This window comes from Agelaius phoeniceus, chromosome 3 (assembly GCF_051311805.1).
Source record: "Agelaius phoeniceus isolate bAgePho1 chromosome 3, bAgePho1.hap1, whole genome shotgun sequence".
Classification (NCBI taxonomy): domain Eukaryota; kingdom Metazoa; phylum Chordata; class Aves; order Passeriformes; family Icteridae; genus Agelaius; species Agelaius phoeniceus.
Genome location: NC_135267.1, coordinates 2,760,149 through 2,781,795, shown reverse-complemented (window position 1 = coordinate 2,781,795; position 21,647 = coordinate 2,760,149). Strand labels below are relative to the sequence as shown.

The following is a 21,647-nucleotide window of genomic DNA, read 5'->3' as shown; positions in this document are numbered from 1 at the left end:
AGTGGTCTGTTCTTGTAAAAGGGCGGAGCAACCCAGAGCCAGAGATCTGCCGAGAGCTTTGTGTTTGCTGGAAGGGTGCCCGGCGGCCACGAGTGCAGATGTTGGGGGGAGATTAAGTCTAGAAAGTCTTTCTTCAAATTCGCAGAGCTGCTGGCCAGAGTAAAATCTGATATTTAATTCTTTAACCTTTGTATCTCAACTGCTGCTGAACTGGGTTTTTTAATGGGGGTAGGATTACACCCGCGGGAGAAGAATTGAAAATCTGTTGCCAGAGTTTTTCCATTGTTTTATTAAAAACTTCCAAAGGTCTAAAATGAAAATGTACACCAACTACAAGGGAACCAATTTGTACACTCACAGTTAAAGTGCTAAAAATTAAACGTTACAAAACCGACACTGGACTACTGTAAACAAGTCTACCGAGAGCCGAGTGCAAGCGGGGTCAGCCACGGGCAGGGACTGCCCCACACATTTCAAGACGTAAAAATCTCCTGGGAGCTCCTTCCCGTCTCCTGAGGAGCTGGGCGTCGTCACAACACGGACACCTGACACCGGAGTGCCTGGGAAGGGCTGCCAGAGCGGTACATGCACCGAGCTCCCCATGCACGGAGCAAAAACCGGGAAAACGCCGCGCCTGGGGGGAAAATCAATCCTGATCCCGTTAGGAAAGAAGCACGAGGGGATAGGGGTAAAGCTTCACATTCATCTGGACATCCTGCTGCTCAAGGAGCACCTGGGGATGTCTCCTGTGCTCTGCTCCGTGCCCTGGGTTCACCACACAGAGGGAGGGAGCTCCCTGCTGCTTTCTGGGATCCTCAGTGCCCTGGCTCTTCCTGAGGGATTTTCCCTTCCCTTCCTGTGGGCACTGCTCTAGACTGGTCTGGCTCTCATCCTTGTGCCCGTCCTTCCTGAGGGATTTTCCCTTCTCTCCTTGTGGGCACTGCTCTCCTTGTGCCCTTCCTGAGGGATTTTCTCTTCCCTCCTTGTGGGCACTGCTCTAGGCTGCCCTGGCTCTGCTCCTTGTGCCCTTCCTGAGGGATTTCCCTTCCCTCCTTGTGGGCACTGCTCTCCTTGTGCCCTTCCTGAGGGATTTTCCCTTCCCTCCTTGTGGGCACTGCTCTAGGCTGCCCTGGCTCTGCTCCTTGTGCCCTTCCTGAGGGATTTCCCTTCCCTCCTTGTGGGCACTGCTCTCCTTGTGCCCTTCCTGAGGGATTTTCCCTTCCCTCCTTGTGGGCACTGCTCTAGGCTGGCCTGGCTCTCATCCTTGTGCCCTTCCTGAGGGATTTTCCCTCCCCTCCTTGTGGGCACTGCTCTAGGCTGGCCTGGCTCTTCCTGAGGGATTTTCCCTTCCCTTCCTGTGGGCACTGCTCTCCTTGTGCCCTTCCTGAGGGATTTTCCCTTCCCTCCTTGTGGGCACTGCTCTAGGCTGCCCTGGCTCTCATCCTTGAGCCCTTCCTGAGGGATTTTCCCTTCCCTCCTTGCTGGAACCACTCGTGAGCAGTGCTGGATTTGGCTGTGACTGGATTTCAGCTCCCAGTGCCACCCTGTGCTCACCAGACCCTCCTAGAGCTTAAAGCTGCCAGCACCAAATCTGGGTCTGAGCTGGAAGAAAAGGGAGAACACAAACACACTGACACCCAAACGTGGCTGTTTGCTGCTGCTGCTGCTGCTGCTGGGTTGTTTATGCTTCCAAAAAGAGCAGCAGCCTCTTCCATGCAACGGGACCGCAGCTCTGATGTGGGATATTTCACAGGAGCTGAAGGGGTTAAGAAAGAAGGAACACCACAAACTCAGGGGGGTGTGTTGTCAGTGCAGTTGGGTTGGTAAAGCAGGAGATCCCTGGGAACACTGGGAATGAGGAGCCATGCATTTTACAGGAAGCTTCGATGGAGCAATTGCACAGAGCAGAGTTTTGGGGCTGCAGCCATTGTGTGCGTGGGAGGAACAGGGATGAAGTTTGGGGTGAGCTGGGGAAGCCAGGCCCTGTCCAGCTCCCCTGCCTGCTGCCTGGAGAGAGGATCCAGCTGTTGGTGGCTGCAGGGGCCCCACGAGGAGCTGCTCAGCTGCAGGGACATGCAGGGAGCCCAGAGCACCTCGGGGATTCCAGGAATGCCCTCCTGGCCAGGGCTTTCAGCTCGGGGGGGAATTTAAAGCTTGGCACCAATCCCACAGACCAGCCACCCAGCAGGAAAGCACCCCAAAACCACTCCTGCTGCCCCTGCCTGAGATGCTGCTGGGGCCACGTTCCAGCTGGGATGCACTTCAGAGCCCCTGCACACGATGATTTGGGAGCTGCAGCCTTGTGAGCCCCAGCTGGGGAACTGCAGCAGAGCTGGGGCACTGTTCCATGGGTGAGGGAGGAATTCCTCTCTTCCCGGGAGGAATGCTCTGCCAGGAGAGCACAGCCTGCTGCTGGCTCAGGTGGTGAAGGTAGAAGGGAGGGGGCAGGGAGGCACAAATCCCAGCCAGAGCCCCAGTCTGAGTTTAATCTCCTCTCTGGGGTGACAGGAGCCTGTCCCTTTAGGATCAGCAAGGAATGGCTCAGATATTCCCATCTGGAAGCAGGACTGGGACTGAGCCTCACAAATTAACAACATTTCCAGCAGGATCCTTCTCCAAGCTCCAAGAGTGCTCCTCTCCCTGTTTCTAAACAAGTCAAAGCATTGCTATAATTTATTAAAAAAATCCTGGAAGTTGAGCCAAGAGGATCAACGTAAACCCTTGAGCTTATGTAGTTCAGTTCCAGTGTTTCAGAAAACTCAGCTTATCCAGATTTCTACCAGATCACCCTTTGAGGCAGTGAGTCAGGAGGAGCTGGGTTTGAAAACAGCAAAGGTTCCACCCTTGGGGCTTCCAGGGAGTCGCAGCTTCTCCAGTTTAAGTCACTCCAAAGGATTTTTCCACAGCTTTGGATGTGGACAGTTATCCCTGGGCCGGGACTATCCTTAGGCCAGGACTATCCCTGGGCTGGCCCCAGGGCTGTTTGCTGAGCAAACAGGCACAGCAGAGCCTGCTCTGCCCCAGGGCCCTGGGGGCTGACAACAAAGAGCTTTGTTATTCCATGCTGGGCTCCATTTGCCCTCTCCTCCCAACCCGCTGGAAGCAAGAGGGACAATTTGGGATAAATCTGGGAGCCTTTGATTCCACAGCACACAGGTTATGAGCTGCAATTAACATGAGTTAATTGTGGAGCAGCTCCTGCCCCGGGGTTGGTGCACAAAGGTTTCTCAACGTGCCTCCAGCAGGTCAGGGAGGGAATTATGGAAGAACAATGCAGAAATAAGGATTTGTTTCCCAGCAGGGATTACCGAGGTAGGTTTGCAGCCAGCAGAGTTTCCCTGTGCGGGATCAATCTCCACAGAAGATGCTCCAGAAGATCTCCAGCACCAACCTTGACTTCTGCCTCCAGTGTATCCTAAGGGATCCTTTCCACTCAAAAAAAGCCCAAACTGAGAATTCCCTGCCACGAATCTGCAGAAGGGGATGGAAACAACCACAGCAGAGGCAGATCTGTACCCAAGATCCCTGAACTGGGGATCCTGTCTCCTCCTCAAGGAATGCCCTGGGCTTCCAGCTGCCACATCCTCCTTTTCCCCACCTGGGGACAGCTCCTGCCTCAGTTTCTCCCACCCATCTCTGAATTCTTGCTCAGCACAGAGAATCCTCCCCAAACCAGCCCTGACATCACAAGGAAGGTGGGGCCCCCTTGAATAAACTCCTCTGGTCCCTCTGGCCTCAGGTGCTGGGGTTTGTAAACAGGCTCAGCTCTGGCTGTAGGGACGGGCTCTACATTCCTGCTTGGGGCACAAATTCAGCATTCCTATGATATTTTTTTTTTAAATAGATCAGGAACAGGCAATCTCAGCTTTTGTACATGACTAAAAAATAAATGGCTGAATATTATCTAGATAACTGCTTTTAAAACCCATCTCTTCCTACAGAAATTGTAAACGAGTAGAAAATTTAAATAGTCTTTTGTAAAAAAGCAAGGACAATACAAGTTATAAAAAAATCGCTCTTCCCTGCCTCTCTCTTCCCCCCACCCTGTGGCCAACTGAGCCTGGACAGCTCTGGGAGGAGCTGGTGATCCTCAGAGGAGCTTCCTTTCGTTCCTGTGGCGTTCCCAGTGTCACCAAAACTGCTGCCAGCTGGCAGGAATGTCCCTCAGGCAGCGCTGGGCGTGTCCCCTGCAGGGAGGTGCACGGGGGGGATTCCTTCAACCATCAAGAGTTCCCTGGAGTCTCATCAGAATAATTCCCAGCACCACCCCGACATCGACACCGAGATTTCGGGGCCGAGCCCACGGAAGGAGGGACACAGAGAGGGAGAGGGAAGGAAGGGGGAGATTGTTTTCCACAGAGAATAAGAAATTCAGCAGTCGTGTCCGACGAGGAGCAGTTCTCAAATAAATAATTACCTCCAGAGAGGTTCGGAGCACACCACCAGCTTTTTACTCCATGGCTCAATCCCACGCAGAGAAGCCGAGCCCGGCTGAGGCCGAGGATGACTCTGGGCGCTGTCAGCGGGCTGAGGAAGGTCAGGCGCTGGTGCCATCCTCCTCGATGACGCGGTTCATGCTGGTGCCATGGGTGATGTGTGTCATTGGGTTGCTGCTGAGGTCCCTGACGCTGCTGTGCCGCGACTGCTCGTTCAGCCGGTGGCAGCTGCTGTGCCGCGAGTGGTCGGTCAGTCGCGACATGCTGCCGTGAGGTAGTCGTTCCTCCACGCCCCTGTAGCTGCAGGGAGTGTACCTGGTTGGGGGAAACGCAGAGTGATCATCAGCCATGTGAAAAATGCATGGATCTTATGATTGGCTTTTCATAAATATTCAAGTGAATGTTATGTGTGTTGCGTTAGAAAGCAATGCTGGGTTAATTCTCTTAAGCGTGCGAGTGGTCAGTCAGTCGCGACATGCTGCCCTGAGGTAGTCCTTCCTCCACGCCCCTGTAGGTGCAGGGAGTGTTCCTGATTTAGGGAAACACAGGGGGGTGATCACCAGAGATATGAAAAATGCATGGATCTTATGATTGGCTTTTTGTAAATATTCAAATGAATGTGATGTGTGTTGTGTTAGAAAGCAATGCTGGGTTAATTCACTTAGGTAGTGGGAGTGGTCGGTCAGTCACGACATGCTGCCATGAGGTAGTCCTTCCTCCACGCCCCTGTAGGTGCAGGGAGTGTTCCTGATTTAGGGAAACACAGGGGGGTGATCACCAGAGATATGAAAAATGCATGGATCTTATGATTGGCTTTTTGTAAATATTCAAATGAATGTGATGTGTGTTGTGTTAGAAAGCAATGCTGGGTTAATTCACTTAGGTAGTGGGAGTGGTCGGTCAGTCACGACATGCTGCCCTGAGGTAGTTGTTCCTCCACGCCCCTGTAGGTGCAGGGAGTGTTCCTGATTTAGGGAAGCACAGGGGGGTGATCACCAGAGATATGAAAAATGCATGGATCTTATGATTGGCTTTTCGTAAATATTCAAATGAATGTTATGGTTGTTGTGTTAGAAAGCAATGCTGGGTTAATTCTCTTAAGTACTGTGTTAAATATAGTTTTAAGTTATAAAAAACGTTAAAATAGAAATGACACTATGTAATGTAGCAGGCTCCATGGAGTTGGCTAGGGCTCCATGGAGGCCCAAGGCTTAACAATAGTATCACTGGCTGGGGTCTCTGTACAAATCACAAACAGGATGGCACTGATGTGGAACGTGCCTTGAGCTCTTTTATTTTCCAGCATCAGTCTCATTCCATGGTTATGACAATGGGAAGATGCCACCAGCTCACATCCCAGGCAGCGACCAAGAACTCAATGTCACAACTCACTTTATAGTTTTTTGATCAATCACACAAAGCAAAAGCACGCTGACAGTATTTATATCTGTATAGTATATATTCTATATTGACAGCAGTTCCATCCAACCACTGTGAGCACAGGTACCTTTGGTTAAAACAATGCTTGCTTATTTCAAATACAATACCTACTTGTAAGCCTTAAAACACAATGCACAGAGCTCCATTATTAAGCTTCAAACTTCCTAATATCTTGCTAGATAAACTTTTCTGTAGCTTAGGGAGTTTTTCTAGACAAGCGTTAATACACAGACCATCGTTCTATTTGTCCTTGCTTTTCTACTTTTTAAATAATTTTTCTGCTGACCAATCTCATGGCTGCTGCTTAGCTCTAATCACAGTTCTGCTGTCTCTGAGCTGCCTTTTGCAGCTTTCCCAAAACTCTCTGATTTTGTGGATTCCCACAATAGGAATTGCTGAGTCATGATGAAACAGCAAAATAATCTCCTGTCTTCCACCTTTCAGACCCCAGCTTATCTCTGTAACCCCACAGGTCACTTTCCCTTAACCCCTGCCGTTGGACAAGTGTGGATCCCCTTGTACCCTATAAAAAGGGGCTGGTTTAGCCCATTTGGGAGAGGAAAAGCCATCACTGGAACCCCTCACAGACCCCTCAATAAACCCTCGCCATGGAACACCAGGACGATTTTTCTTCTCCTCTCTCGCGTCTGCTTCCCCTCCAGCCTGCCAGGCGCCTCAGCAAGCAAAGAGCTGGGATCCTAAGAGAGCTGATAATCACTAAAGAGCTGAAATCCACGAGGCTTGCTAAGGTAACCACGGCTACGAGCGGCCCGGGTGTTTGGACACGGTGTCCTGGGAGGGACTGAGCTATCCCAGCCCCTGCTGCCTGCTCGGGGGCAAGATCAGACCACCAGGCAGTCGGGTTTAATGCAGGATACTTTTTTTAAAGAAAGGACTTGCAGTGAGATAGCAGCCCCAGGACACCTGAATCTTTCAGAGAAAAAGAATTTATTATCAGAAGAAATGAACTTCTTCCCACCTCGAAGGCGCTGTTAGGATTCAGAAGAAGACGTTGACAATGACCAAACAGAATCCTGTGTTTGAATGGAATTTATGCATCATGGATGAGGTGTATGAATATGCAATAGGTTATTGTTTTTAAGGGTTAATCCTTTGTTAATGTGTGTCCTTTTTTGGGCTCGTGCTGCCCAGAAAAGGTACCCGGACGTCCGTAACTCTTTGTATTTATTGTCTCACATTGTCCTAATTCAATTTGTCCAAATTATTATTACTCTAATTGTATTACTATTTTTATTTATTACTATTTTATAATCATTTTATTAGTATTAAACTTTAAAAATTTTAAAAACAAGCAAATGGCGTTTTTCAGAAGCGACCTGCTGGAGGAATGTAAACAGAGCTCTGAGTGAGGAGAGACATTCCCTGCCCCAATCCCACAGCCCTGGGCAAAGCGTTTCAGCTCCTCACAATGGGTCTCACTCCAGGCTGGCTGCTATTGGTAATTAGGGCAGTGAAACGCTCGGTGATTAATTACCCTGGAAACCTTAGCTCCACCTCAACTCAAACCCGTGCCCTTGTTTACTTCGGCAGGGCCAGGAGTATTGACAGACAAAAAATCGACTGCCACAGGGACAAAAGCAGCCAGCAAAGTGCTGAGCTGACCTTGGGCAGCTCTGTTTTCCCACACGATGGAACACAGAGCGCTCCTGTGCCTGAAACCAGCGCTGGACACAGCCCTGCTGTGGAATTAACTCACCAAGACCAGCACACACTCTGAAAATATCAGGGCATTTTCTCTCTTTCCAGTCCAGACACTGACACGGAGAGGAGATGCACCGGGACATCGAAATTTAGCAGAATTATGGCCACGTGTCTGGCTGGAAGGGAGGGGCCTGTCCAATCCCAAGATTTACCCAGGGAGGTTGTGGACTCCCCACATCCGGAATTGTCTGAGGCTGGACAGGGCTTGGAGCAACCTGGGACAGTGCAAAGTGTCCCAGGGAGGTGGAATGAGATCTTTGAGATCCCTTCCCAAACCATCCATAACGCCCCAGATTTTTGGAGGCCCTATCCTGGTTGCCAGGTAAGTGCCTGTTCTGTTTGCCATCTGTCAGAGGTGGGGCAGTTATCTTCTGTTTATCGGGCAGTTTTCTTTATCTCTTCCACAACCAATCCTCCCTCCAGGAGATCTCTTCTGTTAATGAGCCATTAATTATTAATTATCTTCTGTTAATGGCCAGCGAGTGTCACTGCATGGCTGATAAAATTCCATCATCATCCCATGGAGAGATGCTCCACCCAAGGGGAGGAGCTGAGCATTCCTACCTGGATACAATCTGAGGTTTTGGGACACCAGGGCAGCCTTCTCCACTGCATTCCTAAGATCAGCCCTTTCCCACTGCATTCCCAGAGGAGGACCAGGCCCATCCACACCACCCCTGCACCTTCAGAGGAAAACTCCACCCTTCTCCAGGATCCCTGCTCCAGCAGAACCACACCTGGCACTGCAGGAGGGCTGAGCCACCGTTTAGTCCCCATTTAGGGACTGCTGCCACCACCCTGTGTCCCTGTCGCATCTTCTGAAAAATCCCCTCGCCAGGATTTCTTCTCCTGGGAAGCTGAGAAGCCTCGGAGAAAAATGAAAACAATAATGATCTGATTTGCTTCTCCTGTGTTTTGCTGCTTTGGAATGTGGTTTGGACATTGTTTGCCAGCTGGTCATTGTTTGATTGGTTTCATGTGAATTGTTTTGACTTAATGACCAATCACCATCAGATGTGTTGGGACTCTGGCGAGTCACAAGTTGTTAATTAATATCTTGTTAAGCCTTCTCTAAGTATCCTTTCTCTATTCTTTAGTATAGATAATATAATATAATATAATATAATATAATATAATATAATATAATATAATATAATATAATATAATATAATATAATATAATATAATATAATATAATATAAATTAGCTTTCTAAGAACATGGAGTCAGATTCATCTTTCCTCCCCACAACAAGGGACCCTGAAAATACCACATACCCTGACAGGGTGTCAGGTTGGATTATTCTGACTCTGCCAGTGTTGTTTTGTTTTACTGCATTGCTTGGCTGTTGTTTTTTTTTTTTTTTTTTTTTTTTTAATTTTCCTAGTAAAGAACTGTTATTCCTGCTCCCATATCTTTACCTGAGAGACCCTAAATTTCAAAATTATAATAATTTGTGGGGAGGTGTCCTAGGGTGACGTTACGATGCTTGTACCCCCATTTGTGTGTTCTGTTCATGCTGGATATTTTGTTCTGTGCCTTCAAGACTGGCTCTGAAGAGTGAAAGTTTTGTTTTGGTTTTGTTATCAGCCGCTCCCCCACGGCTGGGGGGGACACACAGACAGGGCTGTACGTAGGGAGGCTTTTGATTTTTGCTTGGCTTTTTGCTTTGCTCTTGCTTCTGCTTTGCTCCTGCTTTTTGCTCCTGCTCATTAGTTAGTTTAGCTAAGCAGGCCGAATTTTTCCCTGGACTGTTTTTCCTTTCCTTTTTTGGAACCACTCAAACCTGCTCCAGACTGGGACCTGGGAAACACTCAGAGTTTGCACTTTGTGGCTGCAGCAGCTGCCCCAGCGCCAGAGGGACTGATAACAGAGTGACCACCCCCAGGAGAGACTTTCTGAATTTGTCATCTTTGTCAGAGCGCTGACAGAGTGGTGCCATCCGGTGTTGTTCATTTGGTGTGCTGGGGGGTGCTGTGCCTGTTAAATAAACAGGTTCTTTCCACTTCTCTCCAAGGAATCCTTCCTTGATTGGGAGGAGGGGCCGTGTGGGTTTGCTTTCTGGAGGGGCCCCCTTTTGGAGGTTTTCTCCCAAATTTGCCCTAAACCATGTGAAATACAAAGCTGTGTTTGGTGTCAGGTACATACAGGCAACGTGGGCATTTGTGATTGTGATATGCGTGGAAACCAACCATGGGACAGTTATAAAGACAATTTCTAATAATAACTGAGAAAATAAAGCATGGAAGAAGGCCTTTGAACCTATCCTTTGTTCACAATTAACCTTTATAAGTCTTGAGTTGATTTAGGAGCATTTGAATTAAAGCGTTAAGGATGTTGCTTTTTGACAGGAACTTGATGCTTGTAGCTAAGCCTCAAAGAGTTTTGCAATAATAAGCTTTTGAAGTACAAATTTAGAATATTGCTTGTAGAAAGAGTCTTTTGAAACTATAGCTTTAGAATATAGAAAAAGGAAACATGCTTGTCTCACACCTTAACAAAACAGAGAAAAGCAGCTTGAGAAAGGAAGATGAACATCAACTCAAGGATTTATGGTTTCAACCAAGGGAAGCTGGACATCACTGGTATGAGATTTACAGTCCTTGCAATCAAAAGTTGGACCCACATCTGGAGAGCTGGACCTCACCAGATGGGATACTCCTTCCTTCTTTTGGAAACCAGACCACCACCACCACGTGGGATACTCCTTTTCTGTGAAACATCCTGAGAAAAACTAAATCACAGTAGTATATAGGACTGTGATGTAAAAATTTGGAATAGAAACTGCTGATGAGTAAAAATTGGGAATAGAAACTGCTGAGAAAGCTGATGAGTGCCCCTCTAAATACCTGTAAGCCTCAACTATGGGTGTGCAGTTGGAGGGAAAACTTCCCCCACTGTACCCAGCCACTGTATTGCTCATACTTTACCATATTAATTAATAAATTGATTGCTGCTTGAATATTGGCCTAGTCAAGCTTCTCATTTATAACAACCAGGACAGGAGGGGTTTTCCATTTCCCATCTCCTGCCCTCCTCGGCAGCCCCCTCTGCTCAAACTGTTATGAGTAGAAATGTTGTCCATTTTGTAAAGGTTGCAGAGTTCACAAGTTAAACCAATTCCTGCCAGGTTGGAGTTCTAACTATTTGTTGTGAATAATTTCATGTTGTAATCACCTGTTGTTAATAGGTTTGCTTTAATTACCCGTTCTTGATGGTTAGAAATCCCCCTTTGTCGAGTATCCCCCTGCTGCCTCCTGGAAGGTGGGACTGTGAGGAGGGGGTGACATCGGGGTTGGCATGCAAATGAGGAAACCCCTCACCAAACCTAGCAGAAAAAACCCTAAAAACAACGAGCCAACACGGAATTAAGAGATCTAAGTGATGTCTAGACCTGAGGAATGTTATGAGTAGAAAAGCTGCCCATTTTTTAAAAAAAAGTTGCAGAGTTCACAGGTTGGGCCAGCTGCTGCCAGGGTGGAGTTCTAACTGTTTGTGGTTGTAATCACCTGTCGTTTTCCTTAACTACCTGTTGTTGATGGCTAAGAATTCCCTTTTTGTCGAGTGGCACCCTGCTGCTTCCTGGAGGGTGGCACCTGGATGGTGAAGAGGAGGGGACATCGGGGTTGGCATGCAAATGAGGAAACCCCTCACCAAATCTAGCAGAAAAACCCCCAAAAACAACGAGCCAACACGGAATTGATGAATCAAAGTGATGCCTGGACGTGAGGAACAGAACCCAGGGTCTGCTAAGACCCTTTTTACCCCTCACCCTAACCTCAAAGATGTCAGCTAGACAGAAGACCTCGAATGTCAGACCAGAAAACTGGGAATCTCCTGATGCTCTTGTGAGGAGGGAACCCCCAGCTATGCCCTCAGAGCAGTGGACAAAGCTGAGCTTTTCCTCCTCCTCTGAGTCACTCCTGGGAGCAGCGGCGGCGTGAGTGCAGACCCGTCGGTTCTCCCCACCTGAGCTGATCACTTTTAATACAAACATTAAAAAGGAGAGAAAGATCTCCTGCCCTATTTCCCTCCTCCATGCCGCTCCTGGGAGCAGCGGCGGCGTGAGCGCAAAACCCATCAGTGCTCCCCACCCAAGCTGGTTTTTAATAAAGGCCTTAAAGAGGAGGAAGATCTCCTGCCCTGGTTATTTCACCATCACCATCACCATCACTATAACCAATAATCATAACCATCACCATCACCATCACCATTACCATCACCATCAACATAACCATCACCATTACCATAACCATCAACATAACCATCACCATCACCATCACCGTCACCATCACCATCACAACCATCACCATCACCATCCCCGTCACCGTCACTGTCACCATCACCACAACCATCACCATCCCCATCCCCATCCCCATCCCCATCACCATCACAACCATCCCCATCCCCATCCCCATCCCCATCACCATCACAACCATCCCCATCCCCATCCCCATGCCCATCCCCGTCCCCATCCCCATCCCCATCCCCATCCCCATCCCCATCCCCATCCCCATCCCATCCCCATCATCATCACCATGCCCATCCCCATCCCCATGCCCATCCCCGTCCCCGTGCCCATCCCGTACCGTCCGTCCCGCGAGCGGTGCAGGCTGCCGTGGTAGCTGCTGACTTTGCTGTGCACGCTGCCGGCCTTGCTCCTCTGCTCGTCCAGCACGGCCAGCTGCGTGGACGAGGCGTGCGTGGAGGTGCCCTGCGTGGAGGTGCCCCTGGATTTGCGGATGATGGGGGTGTTGGGGTCCCTCAGCAGCGACTGCGCGAAGTCCGGCTCCTGCAGCACCTGGCGGCTCTCGTTGACGACCCTGAGCGGAGCAATTAGCGTTAATTAGCGCGGTGTGAAAGAGAGTGTCGTTTACATGATCATGTCCCTGTGTGGGTATTTTAGCCCCCTAGCTGTTGTTTTAGCCCAGTTGAATCCTTGAAGGATGGAGCAAAAGTCACCGAAGGATGGAGGAGTCACCAAAAACTTTCTGTTTGAAAACATCTTAAAGGACATTATATCCTAACATATCCTATAAAATATCCTAATATTTAGAGGATTTATAAATTTTATATTTTAATTCTTTTATATTTTAATAAATTTTATAATTTAATAATAATTTATAATATTTATAGGATTTATAAATTTTATTTATAAAAAATATCCTAATATCTGTAAAATTCCTAATATTTATTAGGAATTTCTGTTCTTCTGTCCATGCCCTGAACTATTTTCTAGTCAGCAAATCAGAAATATTTATTAGGAAAGTACCTACCCACAGCTACCAGAAGATCACACAGATTGTCTCTAAATCGATGCCAACCTTAATCTAAATTAATGTCAACCTTACAGAAGCTCCAAGAAATTCTTGCTGTCACTTTACCAAGCTGCTCTTCAGCACCAATGCATAAGGAAGATTAAAAGCAGAGACAAATGCTTTCAACGCAGCCACGGTGAGAGGAACCTGCATTTAATTCCAATTTAAAGCTCTGATTCAGCTGGCCAGGTGCACATTTATAAATAAAAAGTTTCCATTCCACCTAAACACCATGAAGTGTTTATTTGACACTTAATTCTTGTTAAAAACATTTTGAAGACGGACAAATGCAGATTTGATTCTGGAAACAAATATTTAGGGAGAAATAAGGAATTTTTTGTCCTGTTGAGTTGAGTTGACTTTTCCATCCATTCCTGCCTTTGTGTCTGTGAAAAACCAGCCCAGGGCAGCAAGGGAAGGGTTTATCTGTAAAAAATCCGCGCTCACTCCTTTTTCCTGCGCCCGTGGAAGAAGCTGGCCCACTCAAAGCAGGTTTTCTTGCTTCCAACCCAGAACACCGAGGGGATCCCAACCACCAAGGCCATCAGGTACTTCATGAGGAACAGAATCAGGTCTGGACGGCTCATCTGAGTGACCTGGAGAGAGAAAGAGAGAGGAAAGGAAGGTTCTACCACCCATCCTGGCTCGCCATGGGTACGGACACTGAAATCATCCCTGCCTGCCCCGAGCCAAAGCAAACACGGGCAGGGCTCCTTTGTTCCCAGGCTCCACGGAGCATGACCAGAGCTCTGCAGGGCCCAGAGCTGCCTCACACAAAAACCTCAGCTGCTGGGAGGTCCTGGCCTTTATTTTGTATCTCTGCTCTTTTGTCCGTGCCCTGAATAATCCTGAAATATTTTCTAGTCTGCAAATCAGAGAGAGTCGTTCCTTTGATGGGATTAACCTACATAGGACCAGGTGCTGGGGCTGCTCTTGGGAAAAATGCCAGGGGAAGCTTCATGGATGGTCAACCCTGATCCTTTGTTCCTTGGAGGGTTTCCTGACTCCTTCCCTCGGGAATTCAAGGCTCTGGCCAAGTTCTTATCAATCCGTGCCTGGTTCTTATCAACCCAGCCAAACTTTCTCTCTTCAGGGAGATCAGCTGAGCCTGAGAACCCTCACAAGATCAATTTTTCCAGATATTTTCATGCCCAAAGGGTTTGTTTGGAGAAGAAGACAAAGATTTTCCTTCCAGGAAGGTCTGTAGGGTATCTGCAGAACAAACGCCCAGGGGCAGATTTCTGGAATTGATAACCTGGCTCAAAAACTGAACCTTCAGGGAGAGAGAACTTCCAAAGCAAGCCTGGAAGGAGCCACTGAGGTGTGGAGGGAAGGAACAAACTCGTGGTGGGGAGATGTCCTCTGTGGGCATCTGTGTGGTGACCATGGAATTCCAACAGTTCCAGCAACTGGGAGAACTGGGATAAAGGCTGGGAGAGCTGGGGGTGCTCACCTGGAGAGGAGAAGGCTCCAGGGAGAGCTCAGAGCCCCTTCCAGAGCCTGAAGGGGCTCCAGGAGAGCTGGAGAGGGACTGGGGACAAGGGATGGAGGGACAGGACACAGGGAATGGCTTCCCACTGCCAGAGGGCAGGGATGGATGGGAATTTGGGAAGGAATTGTTCCCTGTGAGGGTGGGGAGGGGCTGGGTTGGAATTCCCAGAGAAGCTGTGGCTGCCCCTGGGAGTGTCCAAGGCCAGGCTGGATGGGGCTTGGAGCAACCTGGGGATTCTGGAAGGTGTCCCTGCCCATGTCAGGGAGTGGAACTGGACAAGCTCTAAGGTCCCTCCAACCCAAACCATTCTGTATGGTTCTATTCATCTCGTGAAACCTGGGTTTTCCTCCAGTCCTCCCTGGCTTGCTTTGGTCTTTACTACAAAAACTATTTTTGATTTGTGCAATCCTTCACAGCTACCATCATTGTTGTCTCTTTCCTTCACCCTCAGACTCTTCATCTGAATTTTCCAGTCATTCTCATACTGTCCAAACCCTTTAAAATATCAACTCCTCCCCTTGGTTCTACCTTCTCTCCAGAAGCTTCTGCTTCAAGGTACAACAAGGAAGGAAATGCTGGAGAAGCTGGAAGGAGGTGAGAGCACTGAGGATGGCAGCATGATACAGACTGAAGCCAAACAGCTCCTGTGAGGGCTGGAATGGATTTCCCACAGAAGCTGTGGCTGCCCCTGGATCCCTGGGAGTGCCCAAGGCCAGGCTGGATGGGGCTTGGAGCAGCCTGGGATGGTGGAAGGTGTTGGGGTTGGATCTGGATGAGTTTTGGTCCCTTCCCAAACCATTCCATGATTCCATGATCCCAAACAGCCTGGCCCCTACATAACTTAACCAGAGGTTCCCTGCTTTTTGTCACAGCTGAGGGAGATTTCCAAATCCCTTGAGTTTTCCTACCACCTTGAGAATTTTTATTTTCTCAGGAGATGAGGGCAAGAGAGAACACAGAGGACAAACGGCAGAATTATCCCGATCCCAACAGGAATAAATTCAGTGCACAGTGGGATAAGAAAGACCCAAGGGCTGGTGTGGCAGGAAGGTTTAAATGCCCAAGAGATCTTCCCCATTGTCACAGATAATGGCAATGCTGGAAAAGCCACCAGACCTCAGGAAGCGACTGAGCAGCCCAAGGAAAATCCCAGGAGCTGTTTGAGAGGGGGATTGGTGCTCTGTGAGGGGAGGGTGAGGCTGGAAAACTCTGGGAATTCACAGGGAACAACCAACCCCCCCTTGCAGGAAACTGCTCTGGCCTAGAAGAACTCAAAGGTGGGAGAAGAAGAACGGCTGAGCGCTGAAATGTGGGGAAAAACACATTTAAAATGTTGAATCCAAGTAATAGGAAAGAAATGCTGCAGCAGCCATGAGAGAATTCCATCCTCAGGAGAGCAGGATTTTGGGATGGAGCAGAGGAATCGAGGGGACAGGAATGGCTGAGTGTCACCAGTCTGGGACAGAGACTGAAAATCAGAGCTCCCCACTGATCCCACAGGCTTGTATTGATAATAATAATTATTAATAAGTATTAATAATAATAGTAGTGATAATATTCCAATTAATGCTGAGGGGCAGCACAGGTGTAACCCAGCACATCCAGGTTTAATATTTTGTATTCTTGAACGTTTTTAGTCCTGTCACCACTGGAGATGGAAAACAGGAGTGCAGAAATGTCCTGAGCATAATTAGAAATGTCCTGAGCATAATTAGGAGATGATCCTGGATTTTTCCATCCACCTCTGCCCCAGGGATGCTGAATTTCACAGAATTTTGTAGGCAAATTGTGAAATTTCACCCAGCATTCAACAATATTAACCTGCACCCAATAAAAAATGACCCAACAAAACACAGCTCTCAAAACCCCACATTATTATATTATATTATATTATATTATATTATATTATATTATATTATATTATATTATATTATATTATATTATATTATATTATATTATATTATATTATATTATATTATATTATATTATATTATATTATATCATATCATATCATATCATATCATATCATATCATATTATATATTATATTATTATATCTATAATTTATATCTATTATATATATAAATAATATATAATATTTTATATATAAATAATATTATATATAAAATATTATTATATCTATAATTTATATCTATTATATAATATATTATATTATATTTTGTATATGGTATATTATATATTGTATACTGTATATTATATATTACATATAATATATAATATGTAATATATAATATACAATATACAATATATAATATATAATATATTATATAGTATTATTATCATTATTATTATTTCATCAGGAGCTCCTTTGGGCCTGAGTGGAACAAGTGGGGGAATTCATCATTTCTTCATGAAGGTGCCCTTCATTCATTTTTCTGTTTAATTATTTATATTTCTATTTAATGTCCATGGGGCGAGGTCTCCCCAGGCAAAACTCCTGGCCTGAGGGGAATTGAATTTTGAATTTTTCATCGAGAACCAACCCCCAGCTCTGCTCACTGCAGGAATTCCACCAAGACATTACAAGAAATCACTCGGCAGCAAAAAAGCTCCCGGCTCAATGGGCTCCTGCTGAGCACTGCAAATAATTCCAAGGGAAAAAAATCCAAATAAACACATCCAAGAAATCTTGGGCAAAGCGAGTTATTAAACATCATTCCACACTTTTCTCCAAATTCAGCCTCAAAACGACAAATTCAGGGGGTAACACCCATTAAATTCACATTAATGCTGAGGGACTGCACCTGTTGGAAAGAAAATTCGTCTGCAGACATCAGGTATTTATAATAATTAACAACATTTATAGTAATTAGCAGCAGAAAAATGAAATTTGGGATGATTCTTTAAGGTTTATTGGGTTAAAAATCAGATGTGTGAGCCCAAAGGCACTGGGACAGAGAGCAGTTTTAAAAGAGCAAAATTGGTCAAAAACTCGCTCGTGTTCAGCACCAAAATTTAGAATTTTTTACTGCCCAGCTATTTAGGAAGAGTCAAAAATACAAATTAATTCACCACACGTGAAATTATGAATTCACCTGGAATATTCAAACTCCACAAGCCACCCCTGCCAAAATGCAAAATATTTAAATATTTTCCAAAAGTATCTCTGATCATCATCTGCTCTGGTATAATTATATATTATACATAAATAATATAATATTTTATATATATATATATATATATATATATATATATATATATATATATATATATATATATATATATATATATATATATAAAAAATTATAATTATATACATATATAAAGAATATTTTATATATAATATTTTATATATAATATAATATAATATAATATAATCTATATTATATATATAATATTATATATAATTTATATATAAATTTATATATAATTATATATAAATTTATATATATATAATTTATATATAAATTTATATATAATTATATAGAAATAAATTTCCTTATAAATTATAAGGAAATAACTTTGGGTTTAAAAGCAATTTTTTTGAGCATTACCTGACTCTATTTCTATTTATACCTGAATAAATTTGGTTTATTTTTTAAATTTATTATTATTTTTTATTATTTTTTATTTATTAAATATTGGTTTATTTAAGAAACCTCCCTGAAAGCTGAACTAATGCAAGGAGGAAAAGGAATGGGAAGGAATTTCAGGAGAATTTAAAACTTATTTTCACCTAAAGCTGTAGAAAAGGCTTCCAAAATTGAATAATAAAACTAAAATTATGAGTTTAATTGAAATAAAAGTGTAAATATCACATAGCAGAAAACTTAAAGTTTTAAAATATAGTAAAATATATAAACCAAAAGTTTTAAAATAAAAGCTTGTCCTTCTTCACCTTCTTCTTCATAAGTTTAAATAATATTCTGTAATTAAATAAAAGTCTGCATTGTGAGCCACAAATAATTATTAAATTAAAAATAATTTAAGTATCATTTCTTAAATAAGCAATTTATCCTCAAAAAACCTTATAAAGAGAGAAATACAACTCCATTTTTAGTTTATTAAAATAAAATACTATAAAACTCCCAGTTTGTGAGACTATAATATAAATAAAAACTATTATTCATCTAAGTGCAAAGAAAAAATTCTGTCTCACACATTTAATCCCAACCCTAACAACAAAAAAACCCCCCCAAAAACTGCACAATATTGAATTAAATAGAGATAAAAAGATAAAAAAAGATAAAAAAGGATAAAAACAAATAAACCACAAATAAAAATACATTTCTGAATTCAGATCCTAAGCCATTTCCTTGAATTCATTAAAAGAAAAAGACAAAGCCCTTGGGGGTTTTAGACACTCTGCACCAACAAAATTTAAATTCCCTCTTCTGTCTAAAACCAGAGCCTGAGCAGCTGTGAAATTAAAATTATCACTTTTTTATTTTGGTCAGAAATGGGATTTTAGATACTCTGCACCAAGAAAATTCCCTCTTCTGTCTAAAACCAGAGCCTGAGCAGCTGTGAAATCAAAATTATCATATTTTATTTTATTTTATTATTTTATTTTATTTCATTTTATTTTGTTTAATTTAATTTAATTTAATTTTATTTTATTTTATTTTATTTTATCAGAGATGGGGATGTGGCAATGCCATCAAACCTCTTCAGTACCAGAGAGTGAATTCCACTGCTGATGGAAAAAAAACCAACAAAAAACCCTTTAAACCAAATTTTAGCATCTCCATTCCTGTTACCAGCTGAAGCAATATCTGGGAACATCTTTTAATAAATTTAATTTCTCATTTCTTTAATTTGTCATTTCTTGTTTCCCACTTGGCCAGGCCCATCCCGGTATCTCTGGAGCTCAATAATCCTGTCCCAAAATTCACTTTTCACACTGGAAGCGCTCAAATCCAGACTGAGATCAGCTCAATAACCCTGTCCCAAAATTCACTTTTCACACTGGAAAAGCTCAAATCCAGACTGAGATCAGCTCAATAATCCCAAAATTCACTTTTCACCCTGGAAAAGCTCAAATCCAGACTGAGATCAGCTCAATAACCCTGTCCCAAAATTCACTTTTCACACTGGAAAAGCTCAAATCCAGACTGAGATCAGCTCAATAATCCTGTCCCAAAATTCACTTTTCACCCTGGAAAAGCTCAAATCCAGACTGAGATCAGCTCAATAATCCTGTGCCAAAATTCACTTTTCACCCTGGAAATGCTCAAATCCAGACTGAGATCAGCTCAATAACCCTGTCCCAAAATTCACTTTTCACCCTGGAAATGCTCAAATCCAGACTGAGATCAGCTCAATAATCCCAAAATTCCCTTTTCACACTGGAAAAGCTCAAATCCAGACTGAGATCAGCTCAATAACCCTGTCCCAAAATTCCCTTTTCACACTGGAAACGCTCAAATCCAGACTGAGATCAGCTCAATAATCCTGTCCCAAAATTCACTTTTCACACTGGAAAAGCTCAAATCCAGACTGAGATCTCCTCTGGGCATTAAAAATGGGATAATTTCTTATTTTTTAGATAAAACCCTGTTTGTTCTGAACGCCAGGAGCTGCTGTTCGGTGTCAGGGAGTGCAAGGCCCCGGGGCCGTGTCCTCAGAAATGAGAATTTCCCCAGAAAAAGGAGAATTCTGGCGGTGGTTTTGTGTTTCCCTCCGGACCCGACGGCATTCCTGGGAATGTGAAAGGTGCTTGTGCACTCCAGGAGCAAGAGAATTTGGAAATTTCACGGATTTTCCGAATTTTTGGGTTGAAAAAGACCGGGAAGCTCTTCCAGTTCCAACCATGACACCTCCCACCATCCCTGACTGCTCCAGGCCAGCCTTGGACACTGCCAGGGATGGAGCAGCCAGGAATTCTCTGGGAATTCCGTCCTTTGGGAATTCCGTCCTTTGGGAATTCCATTCTCTGGGAATTCCATTCTTCCTTTGGGAATTCCATCCTTTGGGAATTCCATTCTTTGGGAACTCCATTCTCTGGGAATTCCATTCTTCCTTTGGGAATTCCATTCTTTAGGAATTCCATCCTTTCTTTGGGAATTCCATTCTTTGGCAATTCCATTCTTCCTTTGGGAACTCCATTCTTTAGGAATTCCATTCTTTGGGAATTCCATTCTTTCTTTGGGAATTCCTTCCTTTGGGAATTCCGTCCTTTGGGAATTCCATTCTCTGGGAATTCCATTCTTCCTTTGGGAATTCCATTCTCTGGGAATTCCGTCCTTTGGGAATTCCATTCTCTGGGAATTCCATTCTTTCTTTGGCAATTCCATTCTTTAGGAATTCCATCCTTTCTTTGGGAATTCCATTCTTTGGCAATTCCATTCTTCCTTTGGGAATTCCATTCTTTAGGAATTCCATTCTTTGGGAATTCCATTCTTTCTTTGGGAATTCCTTCCTTTGGGAATTCCAATCTTTGGCAATTCCAATCTTTGGCAATTCCATTCTTCCTTTGGCAATTCCATTCTCTGGGAATTCCATTCTCTTGGAATTCCATTCTTCCTTTGGCAATTCCATTCTTTAGGAATTCCATTCTTTGGGAATTCCATTCTTCCTTTGGGAACTCCATTCTGCCTTTGGGAATTCCATTCTTTCTCTGGGAATTCCATTCTCTGGGAATTCCATTCTTCATTTGGGAATTCAATTCTCTGGGAACTCCGTCCTTTGGGAATTCGATTCTTCCTTTGGGAATTCCATTCTTTCTTTGGGAACTCCATTCTTTGGGAATTCCATTCTTTAGGAATTCCATTCTGCCTTTGGGAATTCCATTCTTTAGGAATTCCATTCTTTCTTTGGGAGCTCCATTCTTTATGAATTCCATTTTTCCTTTGGGAATTCCATTCTTTAGGAATTCCATTCTCTGGGAATTCCATTCTTTCTTTGGGAACTCCATTCCTTGGGAATTCCATTCTTCCTCTGGGAATTCCATTCTTTGGCAATTCCATTCTTTCTTTGGCAATTCCATTCTTCCTTTGGGAATTCCATTCTTACTTTGGGAATTCCATTCTTACTTTGGGAACTCCATTCTTTGGGAACTCCATTCTTTAGGAATTCCATTTTTCCTTTGGGAATTCCATTCTTTAGGAATTCCTTCCTTTGGGAACTCCATTCTTTGGGAATTCCATTCTTTAGGAATTCCATTCTTTGGCAATTCCATACTTCCTTTGGCAATTCCAGTCTTTCTTTGGGAACTCCATTCTTTCTTTGGGAACTCCATTCTTTGTCAATTCCATTCTTCCTTTGGGAATTTCTTTCTTT

The 21,647-nt window shown here is 44.4% G+C and overlaps 1 protein-coding gene across 5 annotated transcripts in view; it reads right to left on the bottom strand.

Moving 5' to 3' along the window:
• Positions 1-265: 265 nt before the first annotated feature.
• Positions 266-21,647, bottom strand: part of FZD3 (frizzled class receptor 3) — an 83,740-nt gene continuing 62,358 nt past the window's right edge. Inside the window, exons 5-8 of one of the 5 annotated variants that reach the window (XR_013181712.1) lie at positions 13,362-13,510; positions 12,186-12,419; positions 1,323-4,751; positions 266-1,251 (exon numbers count right to left, since the gene is read on the bottom strand). Coding sequence is in view for 1 of the 5 variants with exons in the window: in XM_077176472.1 (XP_077032587.1) it covers positions 4,538-4,751; positions 12,186-12,419; positions 13,362-13,510 (597 nt within the window). In the remaining 4 variants the exon portion in view is untranslated. Of the gene's footprint in view, positions 4,752-12,185; positions 12,420-13,361; positions 13,511-21,647 lie in introns of all 5 variants that reach the window. The other 4 variants (XR_013181713.1, XR_013181715.1, XR_013181714.1 and 1 more) reach the window with 4 other exon arrangements.